General features: G+C 41.9%; 2 protein-coding genes across 4 annotated transcripts; one reads left to right on the forward strand and one right to left on the reverse strand.

Annotated features, from left to right (window-relative positions):
- Window positions 1–1,879: 1,879 nt before the first annotated feature.
- mpzl2b (myelin protein zero-like 2b) lies at window positions 1,880–9,866 on the reverse strand. The gene is made up of 5 exons (XM_084029828.1): window positions 9,669–9,866; window positions 4,976–5,145; window positions 4,462–4,672; window positions 4,079–4,247; window positions 1,880–3,006 (listed from the first exon to the last, which is right to left on the reverse strand). Exons 1-5 carry the CDS (start codon window positions 9,727–9,729, stop codon window positions 2,805–2,807), a joined length of 813 nt encoding a protein of 270 aa, XP_083885954.1. The 5' UTR covers window positions 9,730–9,866; the 3' UTR covers window positions 1,880–2,804.
- On the forward strand, window positions 9,749–18,289 carry pafah1b2 (platelet-activating factor acetylhydrolase 1b, catalytic subunit 2). 3 transcript variants are annotated; one of them, XM_084029831.1, is made up of 6 exons: window positions 9,749–9,867; window positions 12,986–13,067; window positions 13,804–13,893; window positions 14,109–14,225; window positions 14,743–14,865; window positions 15,318–18,289. In XM_084029831.1, the coding sequence occupies exons 2-6, from the start codon at window positions 12,987–12,989 to the stop codon at window positions 15,594–15,596; spliced, it is 690 nt and encodes a 229-aa protein (XP_083885957.1). In that variant the 5' UTR covers window positions 9,749–9,867; window position 12,986; the 3' UTR covers window positions 15,597–18,289. The 3 variants fall into 3 exon arrangements, with proteins under 3 accessions (XP_083885957.1, XP_083885955.1, XP_083885956.1); XM_084029829.1 differs by lacking the exon at window positions 9,749–9,867 and adding an exon at window positions 12,387–12,525 and having other exon boundaries at window positions 15,318–17,920; XM_084029830.1 differs by lacking the exon at window positions 9,749–9,867 and adding an exon at window positions 12,627–12,773.
- The last annotated feature ends 88 nt before the right edge of the window (window positions 18,290–18,377 follow it).

Consider the following 18,377-nt stretch of genomic DNA (forward strand, 5'->3'; position numbering starts at 1 on the left):
TTGTAAATGGCTAGTAAGTTAAAATACTGTATAAATAAAAAAAAAAAAAATAAATAAAAAAAAAAAATAAAAAAAAATATATATATATATATCTATAGGGTCTGGCCCCCTGCAAGGCCTCAAAAGATAAATCCACAGGGTTGTTTGCCCCCTATGTGACCTCTGCACCCCATTCACTCTTCTCCATGTAATGTTGGGGAAATACAGGTTTTATTTTCACCTGTTATCCAGAAGCAGTCATTGTCCACGGTATTTTTCGGATACGTGTTTAGTCTGCGCCCTGGTTCTCAGAAACAGAACCACAAACATGGGTACAGCTGGGGAATAGATGGTAAACATAGCCTTTTTAGCAGCTACATAGCTAACCACAGTTTTATGCATTAGCAGACCATTTATTTCTCTAGAAGAAATGTAGGCAGTGATGTTCTAAAAACAACTGAATACATGAGAGGCACAAACTGGGACTACTGAAGAACCAGATATATGCCTCAGGAGTTGGTAGAGACCAAAAACTGAGAGAACAGAGATTAGACGTCCGTTCACAAGGTGCCCAGAATCCAAAGTCATGATAATGTTGCTCAGTAACTGCTGGATGAGTAAATCAGCAACTGCTTCCTAACAACTTCAACATAACTCAGAGTGGAGAAATATGCCGGCTGGCTTTATAGGCATTCACTTCAGGTAGGACTTCTGTCTGTCATCATCATGTGAACATGTAGCGTTAAGAGGTGACAGATATGTTAGTGTCCGCTGCCCTCCAGCCAATAAATAAATACAAGATCAATCATTGCAGTTTTAAATGAAATCGTACATGAAGGAAATCACTTTTTGTTGGAACTGACTTGACATATTAAATGGAACAAGATGCCCCATGTATTGTGATTTTGTGACATAAAGGTGGGATACAACCAGTTAAATGTGTAACAATACATTTATTTAAGTGTTTCAAAGCAATTAAATACTTATTTATAATAAGTAGCTCTATTATGCTATTATTAGGTAAAATGTTAAACTAGTATGCTGACTTCTGCTGTAGTCAAAAGTAGAGAAGCATAAACACTCAAGCACCTCAAGTTAAAATTGGGGTGCTATGCTGACAAAGCTTCTAATTGACCCAAACTGATGTATTTCTTACACATCACTTTGTCTTTTAATCGGCTTAAAAGGATCTCTGTGTCTGTCAACAGCACTTCACCCATTCACACTGAGAAAAAGGGCAGGTTTTAACATTCTAATGTACATGTTTACAGAGTAAAAGAGTCCAGGTGGAGTTTCTGTCGTCCCAGCAGGTTAGACTCCCTCTCCACCATAACTGCAATAACTGCTTAGGTGCACACTTGAGTTTTATTATCTTCCTTTTTGTTGTTGTTGAAGAGAACAGATGTAAAAGCACAGATTTTGTTTAAAGAGAACAGAAGAAATGAAAAGGGTGAGCTGATGACACCACCAGGGGGTGATGTCTCCACGTCTCCTCCCTGTTTGAATGAAATCCTCCAATCACAGCACTGGAAAAGCACTGTCACATTGTCCAGTGAGTTGTAATGTGAGTGACAAGGGAGTAATGCTTGTGGTATTTCTGTGACATTTTACTTTTTACAATTCAGAGAAACGTCCCAGTGAGCTTATTTGAACCCATTAAAGATACAGTGTAACACATTTCAAGACAGGCGTCTCCATTTTACCTTTATATGTGAAAAAAGAACATGAGCTTTACTCCAGTGAGCTGTTTAAAGGAGAGGAAGTGTGACTTCACCTCATTGTCACACATAGGAGTGGCTGCTGGTTGGAATTTCACAAGCACATACACTCACCCAGTTTCTTTCCCTAAAGAACTGGCCTGTTCCCATAAACAGAAGTGTTTTAATCAAAACTCACGTCATTCTTCTTCTTTCAAAATCAGTTCTTTATTCCAGAGTTGCTCAATAGATATATATAGGACAACATTTCAGGACTTGTTATTGTGTAAGTGAAGCTCTGCTTATTTTACACTATGTACAAAATGTAAATACAAAATAAACTGTGCAATAATGACAATGAAGTAAACACCTTGCTTTGTTTATCACTCAGAAATCTCATGATGGACTTTCTGCAAACAAAAAAACAAAAGGCACCAATTCTTCTGTTTCCGAATATTCACTCGCCTCCTCTCGGCCGATGCTTTTATTAATTGAACAGGAGAATATTTGGATGGGCCTGGTTTTGGCGATGAGCCAAATTAAACTAGCTCTTCTCTTTAAAAATCTATAGTTAATTTATTCAACATGAAAATTCATTGGTCACAATATTGATCTCGGGCAATAGCTTTTCTAGCAGCAGCTGTGTGGTCAAGTCGGCACAAACGAGTTACAGCAATCATGTACAACAAACTCAGACCCATCAATCCATCATAAGACATCCAGAAAATACAGAGAAACTCCACGGATTCACACACGGAGGACGACGATGACTGCACAAGTGAAAGAAAGGTGTATATTTGTGTATTTATGGCTCTGGAGGGAGCTGTATGAAGTCTCCTACTGCCTCGCATGACTTGAGTCAGCATCAGTTGTGGCTGAAGACTACAAGTTTGAACATGTAAAATGTGGAGAAATGTGGAGGTGTGTAATTAGAATGAAGTGACCTTCCCAGACCTCTGCAGCCTGCTGTCAGCTCGGGGACTATATTGACTGTAGTGTATGCTGTAATTCAGTGACCATAATGCACCAAGATCGGAAAAAATACAATAAATTACAAGTCACGTAAACATTTAAATCATGAATATGTTATATCAGGAAAGAGGGTTCTAATTAATGGAGTGTGTCTGTTTAATCATCACCACCACCATCATCGCCGCCGTCGTCATCATCATCATCGTCATCATCATCATCATCGTCGTCGTCATCATCATCACCTTCAAGGCCTTCCTCCTCCTCATCATCTCCACTGCTGGGTTCAGACTCCTCATCATCTGAACTAACTTCTTTCTCCTTTGTCAAAACTGTCAGATGAACGGCCTCTTCAGGTGAACTAACGCAACCCCCCGCAAAACACGCACACACACACACACACGCACACGCACACACACACACAATGAAACAGACTTCTCATTGATATCTGGCTGCATGGAAATAAACAAAAAAGGCCCACAGTGGTTTACCTCAGCCAATATCCATTGCCAAAAAAACAACAACCAGAGATAGAGACTTTAAAGAATACAATACCCAGAATCCTAAGCTTGAAACAAACCCAGCCAGACTACCACAGAGAATTGATGTTCTGCTTCCTTCCGTGGACAATGACGACCAAACCATCAGTTTATGAATGGTCCTCCACCAAAACCAGTTCATGGGTCTCTGGGTCTAAAAGTATCACCTGTATTCACAAATTAAAGTGGCAGCAATTGTGAAGCAGCAGTAATTACTGCAGCTGCTGCTCACAGAGAAGAGGGAAGAGGTTTTGCCAAGAAGATGGTTAATCAGATTTTCTCTTCCATAGCTTTAAAACTTAAAACCCTCAACAGCAGGCAACAGAGGATATGACTCAATTCACTGCAGCAGTATCATGCATGAAGTACGCTTTGTGCTACTTGGGAATATAATAAATTACATGTTTCAAGTGATGATTTAGTTAAAGCTTCATTCGACAAAACATATCAGAAAATAACCAAAAGATAAAAGAACCAATCAAATGCAAATCAGCTTAATTGGTGCATTCAGTACTGCTGCTGTGAACTGAGGTCAACGAACAAGCTCAAAGAACAGCATAAAAATCCCTCCATATTTACATCTCCCACTCAACAGTTTATACACTCAGTAAAGCATTAAGTTAGCTATTAAAATCACTTTTTGGTAAAAACATATAAAAGTGTATAAAGATTTGGCATTGCAACAAATGTGAACGGCGACACATTAATCTAATACTGAATGAAATAAAGTACAATCATATCTAAGGAGGTTCACAGTGGAGGAGCAAAGATGGAGGAAAGAACCCCCCCCCCCAGCTTTCATTTGTCTTTGTACAGCAGAGTGGACCCAAACAGCCAATCAGACGCCACACCAGTCCCGAGGAAGAAGAGGAGCTCCGGCTCTTTGGCCCTCACCATACGGTCGGGTCCTTCCACACTCGTTCCTCCGGGTGCATCTCGATGTCGGCCTGCATGCGCTTTTTCCTGCATTGCCTCACCGCCACGAAGATGGCGAGGAGGATCAGGATCAAGACACAGGCGCCTCCAACGGCCGCTGACAGGATGCTGATCTCAGAGAGGGAAACTGGATGCAATAAGACCAGGAATCAGTGATTACAGCGGCCTGTTGGGAAACGGTGCACACATTCCCAAATGTCTACTCTCGGGCCACACAGTGACCCATTGAGCTCCCTAATCCTTCTACAAGGGCAATAATGTGGCCTGGCACCTTCAAAATATGCATTCAAAACATTTTAGATTTTCCTTTTAGTCGCTGTAGGACTCTGGATCTAACAAACCTTTGTCGACGACTCTGAGGATGATCTCTCCATTGTTGCCGTGCACATCGGGACGATTGCGCACCGCACAGATGTAGGTGCCGTTAAAGGTCGGAGGCACCGTATGCAGGGTGATGGACACGTCCCGTCTCATAATATCACCTGACCACACCGCGTGGCCTTTAAAACGGCCGGTCCTGGGAGGGTATGGTTGCTCCTGGTAGTAGAACACCTGACACACACACACACACACACACACACACACACACACACACACACACACACACACACACACACACACACACACACACACACACACACACACACACACACACACACACACACACACACACACACACACACACACACACACACACACACACACACACACACAATCCAGCAACATTGCAAAGAGTTTAGAAGTCCAAACATATCAGCAAGCATGAGAACATTTTGAGCACCAGCTGTTAAAAGATATATTGAGTGGCACTTCATTAATAACGGCATTAAAATACAAGACCCAGTTCAAACGCACCGACTCGTCCGGTCCTGGAAGAATGGGCCGGAAGTTCCAGGACACGGTGACCGACTGAGTGGACACCGGATCAGTGGAGGTGAAGGTGCACTTCAGTTTCACATCCGTCCCGTTGACCACCTCCAGCTCTTTCGGGGTGTAAATGTCTATCGCACTGACAAGTCGCAGCCCTGTAATAAAGACAAACAACTCATCAACATTACCATGAAATTACTCTTTAGTTTTTTTTATTTCACTCCTCAGAGTTTCAGAGCCATTCATTAAACCAAACGAGAGCCAAGGCTGTTTGCACCAAACACAGTTATCTCTGCGTGTTTGACACAGAAACGTCCTTGACAAGGAGACAGCGAACGCCTCGGATATCTGGTGTTCTTTCTGCATCGCTGCAGCACAAACTGTGAGTCACTTTTCTTGTGGAAACAACTGCCCCACCATCTCCTCTCAGCCACTGCTCGAGAAGCAGGGAGCTGCTTTTCCACTTTTCTGTATGACTTGACTTGAGGGCAGCAAACAACACAGCAAGTCGTTCAAATAATCTAATAGCAGCCAAGCCTGCTGTGGGTTAATGATTGCACGTGTGTGTGCAAGTCCAGACGGTTGGATGGGCGCCGCCTCTACAGATGCCTTAACAAAACAGGGAGTATAATACTACGCTATTATAGTAATATATAACAATTTTACTGAAACAAAGAGTACAACGGCGATGTGGCAGCTGTTCATCTCCTTCGAGGGCTCCGGTGAAATTAAATATTTGAGCAAAAATCTGCTTCACACAGTGATGAGCAGACCTGCCGACTGAGGATTAAAGCATTCCTTCTCTGGAAGCACAGAAAAGAAGACGACAGGAATGTTGTGTAATCCTGGACAGCGAGGAATCAAATGAAATAAGTGTGACTGCAGGAAAAGACGATTACATTAAACAGGATGACAGTGTTTAGTGGGACATGGTCGGTGTCTGTCGGTAGAAAATAAATAGAGGGTTAAAAAGATTAAAGGAATTTCAATTCTCTAATGTGCAGCAGTTCATAAACTCAGAAGTCCATACAGGTTTCCATTTAGAAGGGTTTCCTTGTCTAATCCACATTATCTCCTCCTTTAATCGATGCCTTTACACCAGGATGCACCACAGAAAATGCCTTTCCACTTTTTTTATATTTCAGAGGCGACTTCTGGTTAAATCCACACAGGAAGTCTTTGCACACAATATTTATCCATGAATACAAGAACCTAAATAATGCAAACACATTTCCAGCTGCATGTTTTTAGCATTTATTCTTTTTATATTGTATTGTGTATGTAAGTGTGGTTTCCTGTTTAGTGGACGTTCCTTTCAGTAAGTTCACGGCGGTATTTGCCTGAATCAATCATCGTCATAAAACATGCCCGAGTTTGTTTTAACAAACGGCTGATTTGAAAGGAAAGAGTTGATTTAGGAATGAGCTGAATAAGCAGAATCAAAACAGGAAGCGGGATTTATGAAAATACATTCAGTGCCCATCAAAAGGATTATTAAGTGTTGTAATTGTCCAAACGTTAAATATAAAATGATGAACGGCTTATGAAAAGCATTCCAACCGTCCGTCTGTTGTTATTGTTGTTATAGTTCAGTTCTTTCATTATCTCCCTCACTCCAAGGAGCCTGCTGGGAACATGAGGAACCATAACTTGTGGTACAAAGCCTGCTTCTTGTTATCGGTCTGTTATGACGCTAATGGAGCACTTAGAAGCCACACAGCTGTAAATGTAAGTACGATCAGGTGAACTTTCTCATGGTAGGTTGTTCAACGACTGACTCACCCACAAGTTTAACAGTCTGTCATTTTTGCCATATAGACTTATCTTCCAGTAAAGGGAGAGCCACCATTCAATCAGAAAATCACACAAGCTCACCTGTTCTCTTCTTTTAATCACAACTGGCAGCATGTTTGAGCAAAATTAATCTTACATTATTATTATTATTACAACCATGACCTGGATAACTGAGAACCTTCACAGACATATCTGTCAACACAACAGAAAGATATTTCTTCTTCAATGCCAGCATACTGTGGGGACTATTTTCTTTAAGGCAATACACTATAGTAACCTTCTTATGTCATACACATATACATTCAATTTTGAGAGTTTGGGTTATTTTACTACCATAACAGATCTTCTTTCAAATTAGTGTGAAAATATTTTAACATTTGGGTTTTTATTTTCCAACACTTTGTCTATTTGTGTCTGTAGTTCTCGCCTAAGTTCCCCAAAGCATTGGATAATACATCAATTACATATTTAAACAAATATAACAAATAATTGCCTTAATGTAAGGAAACAACTGGGAAAGTAAATATATTAAATGGTTGAAAAAAAAGTTCCCCTCATAACCTGAGCCATCTCCACTTCAGTAGCACTGACCCCCTTCCAGTTTCATCCCCATATAAATCACTACATGGTCTAGGACCGAAGTATATTACTGATATGCTCCCACTACATAAGCCTTCTAGACCACTAAGATCTTCTGAGACCAATCTGTTAGTGATTCCCAGAGTAAACAACAATCACGGGAGAGCATCATTTAGTCACTATGCAACAAATGGCTGGAATAAACTTCCTGAAGATGTAAGACTTGCCCCAACTCTGACCACTTTTAAAACTAGACTGAAAACTGTTATGTTCACCATAGCTTTCTGCTAAATCTTTTAATGTCTGCACTGTTTTTAATTATTGCAAATATGTTTTTATTCTATTTTCTTTCTGTAATGCATTTTTAAAATTTTTATTATTTTCTTTTAATTCTTCTATTTTTCTTTTCTTTTTTCTTCTCACTTTGTTTTATGATGTGAAGCACTTTGAGTCTGCCTTGTGTATGAAATGTGCTATACAAATAAAGTTGCCTTGCCTTGCCTTGCCATCTAGACTTTGCAAGGTTTTCCCAGTGGAGTTTGTTCATACATCATTCATAGCCAGATTTATTCCAAGCACATTTAGAAACAACAAAGTTGACCAAAGTGCTTTACAAGTCAAACAACAAATCATACAGAAATCAAAAGCACACAAAACACATACACAGTATGTCACATAAAAAGACAAGTCTCTCAAGCTGTCAAAAAGCCAAAGAAAATAAATGTGTTTTGAGGCGTGATTTAAACCCCTGCAGAGTGCCTGCCTAACATGCAGAGCCAGCTCGTTCCAGAGCCAGCTCGTTCCAGAGCCAGCTCGTTCCAGAGCCAGCTCGTTCCAGAGCCAGCTCGTTCCAGAGCCTTGGGGCCCGGTCTCCCCTAAGCTTCAGCCTGGACTGAGGACCAGCCACGAGGACCTGAGGGACCTTGAAGGAACATAAGGCTCCAGCAGGTCCGAGAGGAAGAACGGTGCCAAGCCAATCAGGCACTTAAAAGCAAACAGCAGAATCTTAAAATCAATCCTAAAACGCACTGGAAGCCAGTGGAGGGAAGTCAGTACAGGGGAAATGTGCTCTCACTTACAAGTACCCGTGAGCAGACGAGCAGCAGCGTTCTGGACTAACTGCAAGCAAGAGAGGGAGGCCTGACTGACACCAACATACAAGGCATTACAATAATCAAGATGAGAAGTCATAAAAAGCATGTATAACATTTTCAAAAACACTACGAGACAAAAAAAGGTTTGACCTTGGACAGCCTTGGACAGCCCTAGATTGGTGTTAGTTGGCTTCACAAACAGTTCAAGGGGGCACTAAACTCCAGGAGGAGACACATGGACATTACTGGGACCAAACACCAGAACTTCGGTTTTACTGTCATTAAAATTTAGAAAGTTTCAGGCCAGCCATGTTTTGACATCTTCAAGACATGCTAACAAAGGTTTTATGGATCTAGGATTATTTCTTTTCAAAGGCAGGTAAATTTGAGTGCCATCTGTGTAACAGTGGAAAGAGACGCCATGTTTTCTAAGTATAGATCCTAGGGAGAGCAAATACAACATAAATAAAATTGGCCCAAGAATTGAGCCCTGGGGCACCCCGCAGCGGAGAGGTGCTGTAGAGGATACAGAGTCACCCAGGCTGACACAAAAGCTTCTCTGTGACAGGTAAGTTATTAAACATTGTATTCCTAAAAACATTGCAAAAATCTGAAATCTCGTGGCACATCTGGGTTTGTACTACCTGTTGTGTTGTGATGACCCCCCCCCCCCCCCCCCCCTTAAATCCACTTCTTCTAATCACGGCATTCAATATGCAAGTTCAAACATATTTGATCACTTGATGATCACTTGTTGAAATTTACTGTAAAACAAGGGAATGATCATATCGTTGCTTATCAACCTTATTTATAATGGGACATTTTTTAGAAAAAAGGAAGAAAAACATGATTACGCCTTCTTAGTCTGCAATTTATTTTAACAATCTATACTTAAACATAAGAATATTGCTAAATTATTATTTCCCAGTCAGACCAGTTAGTAGGCTATTATGGATTGTTGATATAGGCTATCAAATGTAAGAAAATAATCCATAGTCAGTAAAACGACCATTTAGCAATATTACCACCACATATACTGTACGTATAAACCTGGTCTTCATGTTAAAAGGTGGACCTGGGCCAGCTGACACCTGTTGTTGGTGACCTGAAGTGGGTCACAAATAAAAACCCCGTTTGGGGAGGGGGGCTGGTAGGCCTACACGTCTACGCACACACACTCTCTCTCTCTCCAGGAAGTCGTTCAAACTCACCTGGCAGCATGAATCCTCCCAGGAGAAGCAGACGCCATATCCGAAACATCGGACAAAACATGGATACGCTCCTTCCCCGGCGGTTAAATCCTCCGTTAACGTCCCTTCACCTGCTTTAGTGACCGGAGTCACGAACGTGAACGACCGTCCGGAGAAACCGACTCTTTTTTGTGTGTGACTCTTCTTCCGTGGTGGAAACGTGAGTCACCGCGCGTTCACACACACACACACACACACACACACACACACACACACACACGCACACACCTGATGGGCGGTGATCCTCCTCCCTTCCCCTCCCGTAGAACCTGTTAACCCGCCTGCACAACCTGAACCTGCCACTCGGCAACACCGGGACTCTTCGGGATTAAAACCAACAGCACTCTGTTGTTTTTTGGTTGATAACCGAGGGTCAAGTTAATGTTTGATTTATAAAGTTCATGTTCTGCCTACTGGTACCACCGTGTGGCCAGAGTATAGTATCACCATTCGTGTTGTTATAGCCAATCTATGAATATGTTAAAATTCAGTGTTCATTTACATAGCCATCGCAACCCTGATATGTTCAAGACAGATACATGTTTGGAATAATAATTTATATTTATATTTATTTATTTAATATTTATTCATCCATTTTTTTATGAGAACACATTGCACCAATGCATCATGGGTATCATGATCAAACAACACACAGTTGCACCAGCCATGACCACAGAATATCCATGTGCTAGTCATGTGGGTCAAAACCTGCAGCGGAAAGGAAGAGAAGGAGAGTCAGAGAACAATAGCTGTTCAAATTGGGTTCTAATCCAGGATCTCCTCTTATTAAATCCATGAGTCTAGTCCTGCCGCCTCACAGAGACCAAGGTGGAGTTTATCTTCAAAAGTGGGACTCTGCATTGAGCCTACTCGCGGTCTAGTTAACGACTCTGAGGACAGCCCCTCCATTTAGGCCGCGATCGTTGTACTCCTTCACCTGCAGATGGAGGTCCCATTAAAGACCGGGGACAGCTGCTGCAGGGTGATGGAAGCGTCGTTCACCACACCACCCTGCTCTGTGAAACGCCCTACAGGTGGACCAAACAGCCTCTGTAAATAGAAGAAGGCCGGAAACACAGAACTTCAAAACCACTCACAAAACAGTGTTAGATAATATACACACAGACCACAGAGAGTCACTAACTATTGAGAGAAAATGACACATGAACCTGGGCTGCAATTTGATATAAATCAATACAATTAGTAGAAGTTTGAGGAAAAAGGCAACAACGCCTTGGATATTTGCGTTGCCTGCATTTTTTCAATGCTTGTATGGGTGTGTTGAGTCCAGTGGGTCGACTGGACATTTCATGAGTTTGGCAAATAACACCAATCGGCCTGGGTACATTTTTTTTGCACACCCATGTGTAACATGACATTTCTGCATTTACAGCTGTAAGTGGTCTGTTAGCTACTAACTGTGCCAAACTGTTTAGATTTTTTTTGGTACCAAAATAACTCCTTCATCACCGACAAGACATAAGCACAGGGCTACATTACATATCACAGGAAAAAAAATATGCAATGAAATTTTGCAATTTTGCATTTTGCAAGTCTACAGTATAAAATCAAGTAAATGAAGCAAAGGTCATGCACAGCAAAAGGTCATGCATTTATCTCTTATTGCATGCAGGGGAGCTTTTATGGGAGTACATTAATTGTAACAGTTCTTTACAGCAGACTTGGGGAACTAAATATTTGTTGTCTAAAATATGTTTTGCAGCTCCTGATGGGTGGAGCAGCATTAACATGAATAGTAGGTGGCCACAATCATCTCATCAATATGTAGGCATTTACAAATGTCCTCATGCAATTGCAAGCCACAAATGATGATCGGGAATTGGTCAAGACTTTCCAGGTATCTGTTCACATTTTTTGTGTGAACAGAGCAGTACACGTTACAATAATAGGCATTGTATGCAAATGTTGACAAAAAGAAAGCACTGGTCAAGAGCCAGCTTTAAAGAAAAAATGAAGAAGCCGATTCAAAATCTAATTCAAATCAAATTGATCAAAGGGTGTTACCGGTATCACACACTCCTTACATGTCAACAGCTAAAAACCCCGAAGATGATACATCCGTTTCCTACAGTACCGGAATGCAGCGTTTGATTTAACGTGACCATGATGCTTTGCGACCAGTTGATGTCCGCGCGCTCGGATCAGAGATGGCCGAATGGGTGCATTAAGATGGGCCACGGTTGAACGTGACTGATCATGAACGTGACGTCATACGGCAAACATGTCGGCAGTGGTGTGGGTTATTAAAATATACGTGCCCACAAAAAATAACGGATAACATGTCCTTGTTTGGGAATCAAAAGTAAAATGTTTGAGACGGTAAACTTTTTTGTCGCAGTTTCAAACCAACGGTCAACCCATGATTCACTGCGGGACTAGCTGTCCCGGGGTGGTTGCCCTCTCAGGAAAGCCCTTAGCGAGCCTCACACATTACGGCAGATAGCAGTATGTTGGTTCGTGCTACAGATGGTTATCTAGGGTTGGTTTCTGCCGTGACAGTACGAGTTTGAATTAATGTAATATAATGTAAGACACTTCTCAGAGTAAACATCGGGATCCTAGCGGCAGCTGACTGCAGTGCGCTCCGACGGCGTGTTGCGGTTCGATGGTGCAGCTCGGCACTCTCCTCCTAAAAGGCTCTCTGGGGTTCGCCTTCTTGACACACCTTTTGTTGTCTCGTCGAGCTGGAATCGGATTACGGTTGCTAGCGAGCATCATCCGCTTCGACTAACGTTACGTGAAGTTTGGGCAAAAGAGTTACTCTGAAGCCGAGAAGTGACGGCCGACACCCTGCCAGGTAGTTTGTCTCGTAACGTAACGCACAAATATTTCCTGTAAATGTTCATATTAATGACGGGCGTGTCGAAACGTTACGTATCGGATGCAGCCATAACAACCCTCCAGATTTTATTAGCAGGCTAGCTAGCTAGCTAGCTCACCAGCTAACGTCAGATGAACAGTAACGTCGCGGGTTTAATGCGATCTCTATGTGATCTATAATCACCAGCCTTGAAAGCGAAAGTAGCCTTTATCCGTATTAGCAAGGTCAGTCTGTCTGCTGCTAGCCGAAACGTTAAGCTGCTGCATCACAACGACGCTTTCTGCTAGCTTGAGATGACGCTTTCCTCTTTATACCGTAGCGCCAACCTAACATAACACCGGGCCTTCTTCGTTTCATAACAAGCGGCATGTATAGAAACATGTCTGGCGACGTATTGTTTTCTTCATGTGTGAATAAGTGTTGGTGTCTCCTGCAGGATGAGTGGTGATGAAATGAACCCAGCTGCAATGGCTGAGCCAGTAGAGGATGTACAGGGAGATGACCGGTGGATGTCACAGGTTAGTGGGTTTAATCAATACGCTACCAAACATTCACCTTTTGTCCCAATCACAATGCTACATGTGTCCCTCATGTATGGCATGTAACATAAACCCAAACACTCTAAATATATTATTGACAGGACGTCACAAAGAATACTTTGGCGGTTTCTTAGAATTCACGACTTTATTCTTGGATTGTATTATTAGTTCATCTGCCCTCCTTTTGGGAACCGGAAATACGTTAAATATTGCATCTGAATCCTACCATTGATATTCACAATCATGTGGCAAAAGGGCTAGATCTGCAGGATATCATCAGGTGATGTTTCAATGCTATTTTCTGTCATTTAGTTACAGATGTGGGGTAAACCACATAAGGCCTGTGTTTCTTTTGAAGCGTCCCTTTATCCAGCCCCTTGTTTAGTGGCATCTCCTGTTAGGTCTATGCGAGGTTAATCCTCCAAAGCTAATAGGACTGAGACAGTCTGCTTGACACCGAGCCCTCTGTCTGGAGACAGTCTTGTCGTGTGATGAGCTTGCAGGATTTCGTCTGACTGTAAAGGCTCATGAGTCCTAAGATTTTGACTTATAGCACAAAGGCGTGAACTCAGAGTGAACTGCCCAACTGATTCAGTTGTATCATTTTCTGTGAATGAAATGTAGTTTTTCTTTCATTTATCCATCCCCCCCCCATTACTACACCTCAAGCTCCGTTGTGAAGAGGCTATTTTTTATTTTTTTTTACTTTTAACAGCACACAAGATTTGTGCAGGAGTGTAAGGATGCTGAACCAGATGTGCTTTTTGTGGGGGATTCTATGATACAACTAATGCAGCAGTATGAGGTAAGACAAGACTTACCTTTCTAAAAATGTAATCATAATATTTTCACACGTTGCTCTAGATACACAGTATAAACGTACAAACATCTGCGTTTATATTGGTACTTGTTTAAAATGTTTATAATGTGTTACTGATCGGCATGCTTAGCTTAGCGTCAATGAGTTCTTGAAGTTAGCCACATCATATGAAATGCAGATTTGTGGTTTCCTTCCCACAGGTTTGGAGGGAGGTATTCTCTCCTCTTCACGCGCTCAACTTTGGCATTGCAGGAGACACCACCTGTAATGTGTTGTGGAGGCTGCAGAACGGAGAGCTGGACAACATCCGTCCCAAGGTGAGATGAGCCTGGATCTTTGGACAAGGGCAGTTTAGGGGAAAATCCATCTCCGCTGCAGAACAAACTCTCTGCAGTTTACTTCTTTGATCTGCAAAATACCATCGACATACACTTTTTTCTTTTTACCTCTCTGACACAAACTGAACAGACAGAAAGAACTGTTTTTCCCTCTTGCAAAAGTATTGCATGTAGCTGTCCATGACCTCCTCATCATGCTGAATGTGTCAGGAGCAGGTGGCCATGTTGTGAAGTTGTGTATTTGGAAAACATTATAGCGGCGGCAGTCTGTTGTATAACCCTGACTGTGCTTATCGGCTGTGATAATGATGTAGACATTGGGAACAGCTTGCATTGCTCAGCCATTACCCAGATATCAATCCATAAGAACTGATTTTCTCACCAACTAACAGGATGTTGCCATGTTATTACAGCACACCATGCTTTGATCACGATTCTGGAGATTAAAACGAGTTGAGTGAAAGTGAACAAAGCGTCTGTCTGTGGTCTTGTCCAGGTGGTGGTGTTGTGGGTAGGAAGCAACAATTACCAACACACAGCAGAGCAAGTTGCAGGAGGAATTCTTGCTATTGTGCAGCTACTCACCTCCCGCCTCCCCAAGGCAAAGATAGTTGTACTGGTAAGTTAGTTGTATGTTTTGTCTTTTGTTGCACCTGGTTCGTTTTTAACAGATACTGTATGTTGATATTTAGTTTCCTTTGTGGTCTTTATTTTCTCTCTGTAGTTGTCAACTTTAGTTCAATATATGGTCATTTTATTAAGATCATGCAAAATATTGACATGTTAGGATTGGTGAAGTACCTTTTAAATGTGATGCTATAGAAAAAACTTGCTAACTTGCTACCTCTATAATTAGTTTAAGATTAAACAGTGCTGTTTATCATATTATTCATTATGTGCAGTAAAATGCAGAGTGGCAGTCTTTTGAGGCTATTTTTAGATGACCCTTTTAAGAGAGTCTAATTTATGCTCTCCTATCCATTTTTAAGAAAAGGAAACAACAAAGATCTAACTCACACACATTAAATTCAATAAATCAAATAATAAATGAATAATTTTGGTTGTCGTCAGGGATTGTTGCCTCGAGGGGAGCGTCCCAACCCTCTGAGGGAGAAGAACGCCGACATTAACGATTTCCTGCGCTCCTGGCTGCCACGTCTGGGTCAGAGTCAGCTCCTGGATGTGAGCGGGCAGTTCGTTCACTCCGACGGAGCCATCAGCCCACAGGACATGTTTGACTTCCTCCACCTGACGCCGACGGGTTACCGCGCCATGGCCAAGCCCCTCAGTGACCTGCTGCTGCAGATACTGGAGGAGACGCCGGAGGAGAGACGGGCGTCGCTGGTTTGAGGGCCTTGGCCAAGCAGCACATTTATCCAGAGGCATGTCTCACCCACTGCAGTGGGAGACGGGGGAGACATGTCCCTGGTATCTGGAGGAGGACGGGCTCACTCATAGGGGGAAGAGGCACCCTGATGTGAGTGGGTTGTGGGATCACATTCATGAGCGGGGAGTTGCTGAAGAGTGGGAGAGACCTCACTACAGACGTAGACACTGTGATTGCAGTAGTCACCCTATTGCGAAATGATTTACAAGGTCATGCTTCTCTGAATCATAGAAAGATTTTCTCAGATCATGTGGGACTGCAGACGCACCCGCAGATTAATCTCAGCCTGCGGATAAAATGAGTGTTTCTGTCACCTGTGCCACAGAAATATGATACAAAAAGAAAAACAATACTTTCTTCCTCCATGTTTTGTTGGTATCAGTAAAACAGCTGGCTCTGCAGCGTCTGTTAACACACCAGAAGCCCAGTGCTCAACCTAACCACAGTAGGCAGAACGTTATCCAACAATGTACAATGTTATGAATCCCACCAGTATGCTGCAGAGCAGTGGGTCCCAACCCGGGGAGTCGGAGGGAAATTCTAATTCAAAGGGATAAAAGGAAAAGAACATTTACGTTGCACAAAATTCGGATTCTTTTTCCATTTCTCCTAGTTTTGCTTTTGTTTGTTGTGAATTAGTGAATACTTTAACTTCTTCAGGCTAAATTGGAACAATCTGAGAAGTAAAAATTCGGTGTGTCATCAGTTCCTGTAAAGGTCCACTAGTCAAAGGTTGGGAACCACTTCTACAGAGGGCCTACTGCCGAGATGCACTCTATCTATCGCAGTGAGCCGTATTTAAAAGTAACTCGGTGTTAGTCGATTTTGCTTAAAGCATAATCCAGTGAAGCAAATGTCAACACAAATGTGTAATAATGATTTTGTCTGTCCAGTTCTTCATGTGTACTATTTCATATACTTAAAACAAGGAGCACTTAGCCTGCAATATGTTCACTTTTGAACTCGGTGTGTAACTAATTAGATGTCTTTTTAAACTGTTACTCAATATAAAAAAGATCAGCGTATATCCGGAGTGTAAACTACTCCTTCACAAACCACACATACGGCTGATCACTACTTCTGTCACCTAAAACCAACACTGAACTGAAACCTAATGAAGGTGTTCGCTGCATGCATCCAACGCTTCGAATGATAATTATAACGTCTTCATGCGTATACTTTAGAGTTATGTGTATTGAATCTACAGAAGTCTTCCAAACACCCCCAACCCTGCTGCTTATTTGTGCAAAACTTCTATCACAACCAGCCAGTGTATTTACATTTTACTTGTAGAATTACATTTCCCCATTTAAATCCAGATAAATCTACTGTGACATTTCATTTTAATGTTTAAAAATCAAGTGGATGTTTTCTTTTGCCAAACTAAGATCTGCCAGCTTTTAAGCTGAACAAGCTGGAAAAAAACAAAAACAAAAAAAAACAATCTCGGTTATATTGCCCGTGCACTGTTTTTCATTAGTGGTCGCAGAGCACTTTTTTATTTTTCACCCCCAAGTAAAAACCGTTGAGACAGTCCGTTGGTTGTCAGTACTTCTGCTTTCACCTCACTTTACTAATATAGCACGAGTTATTCCTTTAAAATACAGATTGATTCACAGTCTGACCATCATGGACTCTCTCTCTCTCTCCCTCCTAAATACAGACACAGTATTTTCTCTTAGAAGCACCTTTTAATTCCGTTTCTCACCTATTTATTTCTCTCCCTGTTGTATGTGGTGACTCACCCAGCCCTGCCTGGACCCCAACATCTCTGTGTGGTGTAGTTTCTGAATATTTTTTTAGGAAGTAGGTTAAGCTACTCAACACTGCTATACTGAATATTGTCACGCTAATTGCTAAAAAGCAATCACAGGTCATGTAAAGAAAGAAAAAAAACATTTGTCTGTGAGCTTCTGCCGCAGCCCCGCTCGGTTCTGTTCAAATTGTGGCTGAGAGTCTCTCGCATCAAATAATGGGACGTTACTGCTGTCTTAAGCTCTGCAGAATTGTGTGCTGTATATAGATAGTGTATGTGTGTGTGCCTTAAGTGTTCATGGGGGACAGTTGTGTACAGTATGTCTGCTACTGGATTGTGTAAGTTGGACGTATGAGTGTCTAGAAGTGACCTCGTTGTATATAAGACATGGAAGCTTGAGGAAGTGATGTTTGAGAGGGTTTGGATTGTGGGAGGCTGCATTCGGTGCGATACAGCATTTGCACTGTTTTTGGCTCGTTGCGTTATTGAGGTAAAGCATTCCAATAAACATAAAATGAGGATATGATCATGTGTTGGGAGTCGTCTTTGTGTTGAGTGATTTGTATTTAAATGTTCCGCAAAAGGAGGCACACATCCCTGTTGTGGTTCTGAAGTGAAGGATTTTGATTTGCTGCAGTGTGTGCTACAACGCTCGCCAGCAGAGGGAGCCATTTTACCAGACAACAATGAGACTGACTCTGAACAGGACTCACTGCTTGATCTAAGCCTCCTCTCTTTCAGCCAGAGTTCCTTATTGCCTAATTAATTTGCTTTCTCCAAGTGTCTCTAATGTAGTAATTCACCAACAGCACTCGGAGGCTAGTGGACTAATGTTAGGACGTCCTCATTAAACATCAAGTTAAGCATACTGGAGTGTGTATGATTGTTGGCAAGTTGTAAAATACCTAGTTAATAAACCATTTGCTCACTCTTTATGTTGTTCTCATTCATTTTTAACGGTGACCCAAAACTCTCCCAGCGTAGCTAA

Source organism: Eutrigla gurnardus (genome assembly GCF_963514095.1).
Source record: "Eutrigla gurnardus genome assembly, chromosome: 15".
NCBI classification, from domain to species: domain Eukaryota; kingdom Metazoa; phylum Chordata; class Actinopteri; order Perciformes; family Triglidae; genus Eutrigla; species Eutrigla gurnardus.